The sequence below is a fragment of the Chrysemys picta genome, chromosome 2 (genome assembly GCF_011386835.1).
Source record: "Chrysemys picta bellii isolate R12L10 chromosome 2, ASM1138683v2, whole genome shotgun sequence".
Taxonomy (NCBI): Eukaryota; Metazoa; Chordata; order Testudines; family Emydidae; genus Chrysemys; species Chrysemys picta.
Genome location: NC_088792.1, coordinates 10,211,072 through 10,217,059, shown reverse-complemented (window position 1 = coordinate 10,217,059; position 5,988 = coordinate 10,211,072). Strand labels below are relative to the sequence as shown.

Genomic DNA, 5,988 nt, shown 5'->3' with positions numbered 1-5,988 from the left:
TTTTTTTCTCAACTTTAAAATGTGGATTTTTTCCTGGTGTTTGGTTTTAAATATTCTCCTGTGAGAATTGCAACTCAGTCACTGCCGGGTTGTGTTTAAAAGCCTTCTGGAAAGTAACTAGCCTTTAAACAGAAGTGAAAGAAGTGTTGCCAACTCTCATGATTTTGTCATGAGTCTCGTGATACTTAGTGTTTTCCTTAAAGCCCCAGCTCCTGGAGTCAAGTGGATATGTGATGATTTCAGCCTTCATTCTTAAAGCAAAAGTAAGTTTCTAGACCTTGTTGCCGTGGAGAAAGTTTCAAAATGTGACCCCAGGGCACCCTAAAGGCTCAAAAAGCAGAAGGCAAATAAAAAGAACAGCAAATCTATTATTTTTACATAACCTCATGATTTTTAAGAAAATCTCAAGATTTTTGGTGAGCCCGACTCATGATTTTTGAACATTTGGGGTTGGCAATACTGTGAAACTGACTTGAAAGTGTCAGGTTCACTCCTATTTAAAGTCAGTTTCTAGTCTATTATGTGTAGTATGGTAACACCTGTAGAGCCCCAGCCAGGTGAGGTATAAACTCATAGGGCCTTGCCTTAGGAGGATGTTTCCAAAAGTAAAATGATCTATTCCAGGATCGGCAACCTTTGGCACACGGCCCATCAGGGAAAGCCCCTGGTGGGCCGGGCTGGTTTGTTTACCTGCCGCGTCCACAGGTTCAGCTGATCGCAGCTCCCACGGGCCGCGGTTCGCCGTCCCAGGCCAATGGGGGCTGTGGAAAGTGGTGTGCCGAGGGATGTGCTGGCCGCCCTTCCTGCAGCCCCCATTGGGCGAACCGCCAAAGGCTGCCGATCTCTGATCTATTCCAAGCTTGGTGACTAGCAAAAAGTAAGTAGTCACCTCGTGGGCCCAGCTGGGGTGGGGTGGGGGGGACGGGACTGAGAGCTCGGTTGGAGGTACGGCGGGGGGGAAGGGGCTGAAAACTTGGTCCCAGCTGGGTTCGAGCTCTCAGCCTTGGCTGGGACTGAGGCAGAGCTCTCGGCCCTGGCTGGAGCTCCAAGCCAGGAGCCCCTCCGCTGTTCCACCCCTTTCCCCTTGGCTCCACCCCCATTCTGCCCCCACTCTTCCTCTCCCCCAGAACCTGTCCCCTGCTTGCTCTTCCCTCCCCTCCACTGAGGCCCCGAGACCAGAAAAGCTCTGTGCCCCTGCCATGGCCCCAAGGCTGTGGTGAGGGGAGATTTTTCTGGGAACCCCAAATACCCCAGTGTCCTGCCCCCAGCAGCGTGAGGTTTGGGGAGGCTTAGTCTCCCCCCGTCTCCATTACACACTGCCCATGCTGGCCTTAAAAGTTTGTGGATCTTTTAGTAAACGAGACGTGGATAAAAACTGGAGTGTTCAGCATTCTGCAGCAGAAGGGTTAATCTTAGCTGCAAACGGAGAACGAGGCCCAGAGTCAATCTGTCATTGGCCATCTGCCAGAAACGATTTATAAATACAGCATCCTAACCTTTCCTTTCAGTCTGTCTGGAATCCCTGCTCCGGTGCACAGCTCTCTAGCAATGGCTTTCTGGACGGCAGTTCTCTGTGCGCTGTTAGTCTCAATTCTCGGTGGGCTATATCTCCTGGGAGCGTTTCGAAGGAGGAGACCCATGGAGCCGCCACTGGATAAAGGCCACATTCCGTGGCTGGGGTACGCACTGGATTTCAGAAAGGACAGCGCAGCGTTCCTGAAAAAAATGCAGAGGAGACACGGGGACATTTTCACGGTGCTGATTGGAGGCTACTACTTCACCTTCCTAATGGACCCCCTCTCTTTCGGAGCCATAGTGAAGGCGCCAAGAGCCAAACTCGACTTTGAGGCGTTTGCAGTAGAACTGGTCGCCAGGGTTTTTGGGTATCACCCGTGTAAAAGTGACCATAAGATTATTCAGGTGTCAAGCACAAAGCACCTGATGGGAGATGGACTAGTGGTCATGACTCAAGCCATGATGGAGAATTTGCAGACCCTCATGTTTCACAACAGGGACTCAGGAGAAGAGAGACCCTGGCAGCAGGATGGGCTCTTCCACTACAGCTACAACATTGTCTTCAGAGCTGGCTACCTGGCTTTGTTTGGAAACGAGCCAGGCACAGGCACACAGAGTGAGAAGAAAGCCAAGGAGCGTGATCTTATGCAGTCCGAAGAGCTGTTTGATGAGTTCCGGAAGTACGACCGCCTCTTCCCCCGCCTGGCCTACTCCGTGCTGCCCCCAAGGGATAAAATGGAAGCGGAGAGGCTGAAGAGGCTCTTCTGGAAGGTGCTTTCTGTGAAGAACAGCCGTGCAAAGGATAACATGAGCGGATGGATAAGCGACCAAGAACAGTTCCTGGCAGAGTTTGGGGTGCCTGAGTACATGCGGGATCGGTTCATGTTTCTGCTTCTCTGGGCGGCCCAAGGCAATACGGGCCCAAGCTCTTTCTGGCTTCTCTTGTATCTCATGAAGCATCCCGAAGCAATGCAGGCTGTGAGGGAAGAAGTGGACAAAGTTTTAGGAGAGGCTGGTCAGGAAGTGAAGCCAGGCAGCCCCGTGGTTAACATCACCAGGGACATGTTAATGAAAACCCCTGTTCTGGACAGCGCAGTGGAGGAGACCCTGCGCCTGACAGCAGCTCCCATTCTGATCAGAGCAGTGGTTGAGGACCTGAATCTCAAGATGGACAATGGCAGGGAATACGCCCTCCGCAAAGGGGACAGGGTAGCCCTGTTTCCCTACGTCGCAGTGCAGACGGACCCCGAAGTCCATCCTGAGCCTCACACCTTCAAATACAACCGGTTCCTGAACCAAGATGGCACCAAAAAATATTTCTACAAGAATGGGAAAAAGCTGAAATACTTTAACATGCCCTGGGGGGCAGGAACCTCAATCTGTCCTGGACGGTTCTTTGCTATCAATGAAATAAAACTGTTTGTGTTCCTGATGTTGTCTTACTATGACTTGGAGCTAGTTAACGAGAAAGAAGAGATCCCTCCGATAGACGTGAGCCGATGGGGATTTGGTTTGATGCAGCCCACTCACGATGTCCAGTTTAAATATCGTCTACGTATTTAATGTGAAAACGTGACCCTCTTCTGCTGCAGCCCTGTTGTGTACTGGCTCCATAATTCAGTCAGGAGGGACTGATTTGTCAAGAGATTGGTCTGTGTAAAGATCTTCCATACGTGTCATAGCCTCTTAGATAGTTGTTATGACATTTCTCTTTATTAGGCAACATAGCACTGCTCAGAACGTTAATGTTTAATCTACTATATGTTGCTGTGACCTTGGAACTCTCAGACTCACTGCAGAAATTCCCTTATCTCCTGTTCCAGACTTGTGAGGAGTTGTGTAAATGAATGCCTGCTGACATGCAAAGAAAACAAGAGTGTTAGTGTATTTCCTGAAGGAAAATAGGAACAGGGAGAGTTTCCTTAGCATGGATTTATGGGTTTTTATTTCTTCCACTCTTCTTATTGTAAATCTGAAATATCTGACTGTGCATTTAGAAATATACTGAATGGTCATAGGACAAATACATTCTTTATACAGGGGTTAGGAACAAAGATTCCGGGGATTAATTAAAAATTGTCTTGACTATAATCCTGCTGTACTTTGCTACATTTTATTTTTATTAAAAGAATGCTGTCAGCCTATTTAGGTCCCAGGAATTATTCTTCTTAAAGCAGAGATTGTATTGGGAATGAATCTGGCAATTTGACATAGTGGCATTTTCCTAGGATTCACTTCTCTCCTCCCAACACTTTGCTCGATAAGAAAATGAAACAATCCAGAGGGCTTGCCCGTTTCATTTGCAAGTGTATGTTCCCCATATGGTCCGAGCCTTGCTGGACACTAAGGGTGGTCTTTGGCTCACACAGGCTCGGGTTGCTCGGTACCAGGCGAAGCTGTTAAAAAATCCTGAAGTCACCCTGCGGATCTGTCCCTCCCTTAATCCAGCTACCCTACTACCAGAGACAAAAAAGCAAGCACATGACTGTCTAAAAATCATAAATGTTCAGTATTCTAACCGCCCAGATCTAAAAGATCAGCCACTCCCAAATGCTAACTTAGAATAGTATACAAATAGCAGTAGTACTGTAGTGAATAGGCATAAAAGAGCTGGTTATGCTATTGTGTCTCTTCATGATACCGTAAAATAGGGTTACCATATTTTGTGCCTCCCAAAGGAGGACACTCCACGGGCCCGCTCCCGCCCCCGCCCCAACTACGCCCCTTCCCCAAAGTCTCCGCCCCCTCCCCTGCTTCCCGCAAACATTTGAGTCGCGGGAAGCCTGAAGCAGGTAAGGGGGAGTGTGGGGGGAGGAGGCACGGCCCAGGCTGGCCCCGGCCCTGGGGTGCCGGCCCCGGGCCCGGCCGATCACCCCCGGCCCGCCCAGCACTGCGGTCCCCGGCCCGGCCCCCAGGCCCCCGGCACCGCACTGCCGGTCCCCAGCCCGGCCCCCGGCCCCGCCTGCCCGGCCCCCGAGCCCCCGGCCTGGCCTGGCACTGCCGGAGCCCCCGGCCGAACCCCCGCCGGAGCCCCCGAGCCCCCGCTGGAGCCCCCGAGCTCTGGGCCCGGCCCCACCGGAGCCCCCGAGCCCCCGCCGGAGCCCCCGAGCCCCGGGCCCGGCCCCGCCGGAGCCCCCGAGCCCCCGCCGGAGTCCCCGAGCCCCGGGCCCGGCCCCACCGGAGCCCCCGAGCCCCCGCCGGAGTTCCCGAGCCCCGGGCCCGGCCCCGCCGGAGCTCCCGAGCCCCCGGCCCGGCCCGGCCGGAGCCCCTGAGCCAGGCACCGCACCGCCGACTGGCCCTGGAGCCCCCGGCCCGGCCCCAGAGCCCCCGGCCCGGTCCGGCCCCGCTCCGCCGTCCCGTCCCGGCCCCCAAGCCCCCGTCCCGTCCCGGCCCCTGTCCCGGCCCCCCCGATTTTCCCGGACATGTCCAGCTTTTTGGGCTTTCCCCCCGGACGGGGATTTGGAGCCCAAAAAGCCGGACATGTCCGGGAAAATCCGGACGTATGGTAACCCTACCGTAAAAGCTGAAAGTTTACCGGCAGGAACATCTGCCCAGCTTGCTGAACTAGTGGCCGTAACTCGTGCACTCGAGCTGGCAAAAGACAAACAAGTTAATATCTTTACTGACTCAAAGTATGCTTTTGGGGTATTGCATGCTCACACTAGTTTGTAAAAACAAAGAAGAATGCTGACAGCCCAAGGCTCTCCAGTTAAGCATGGGTCTCAAATTCTCCGGCTTTTAGAAGCGGTACAACTCCCCTCAGCAGTAGCAGTAGTGCATTGCAAAGCCCATCAAAAAAAAAATCAAGATGTAACCAAGGGCAATGCCAGAACAGACAAAAAAGCTAAGCCAGCTGCTACCCTGAAATCAGCAACTAAAGAAAATGCCCAAATGCATGCCCTCATCCCATCAGTGGGTGAGCTTGCAGCCCCTCAGTACTCCCATGATGACAGAAACCTGGCTGACAGTCTCGGTCTCCAGGAAAAGGAGGGATGGCTTTATTCCACAGAGGGAAAAATCCTACGGCCCAAGGGCCTAATCCGACTGGTGTTGCAGAAACTGCATCAAACCACACACGCAGGCAGAGAGGCTCTTACCCAACTCATAAATAAATATTTTCTAACCTCTAGACTTAAACCCCTAAGCATCACAAGTACAAGCTGAATGTTTAATCTGCCAAAAAAATAACCCTCGACCAGGAGTAGCAGTGCCACCAGCCACCCTAGAACCTACCCCAAGCCCAAGATTAGTGTGGCAAATAGACTTTTCTGAGTTTCCCAGGACCCAAGAGTACAAGTACCTTCTCGTCTTAGTGAATCAATTCAGCGGATGGCCTGAAGCCTTCCCATGTCGCAACAACACTGCCAAAACAGTAGCTCTTAAGTTTGTCAAAAAAATCATTCCTCGCTTCGGCCTTCCTCAGTGAATAGAATCTAATAATAGAACACACTTCACATCTCAAGTTGTTCAAAA

At 52.3% G+C, this 5,988-nt stretch overlaps 1 protein-coding gene across 1 annotated transcript; it reads left to right on the top strand.

Moving 5' to 3' along the window:
• Positions 1–1,165: 1,165 nt before the first annotated feature.
• Positions 1,166–3,659, top strand: LOC135981244 (5-beta-cholestane-3-alpha,7-alpha-diol 12-alpha-hydroxylase-like). Its single transcript, XM_065582607.1, has one exon. The coding sequence runs from the start codon at positions 1,549–1,551 to the stop codon at positions 3,076–3,078; it is 1,530 nt and encodes a 509-aa protein (XP_065438679.1). The 5' UTR covers positions 1,166–1,548; the 3' UTR covers positions 3,079–3,659.
• Positions 3,660–5,988: the final 2,329 nt, after the last annotated feature.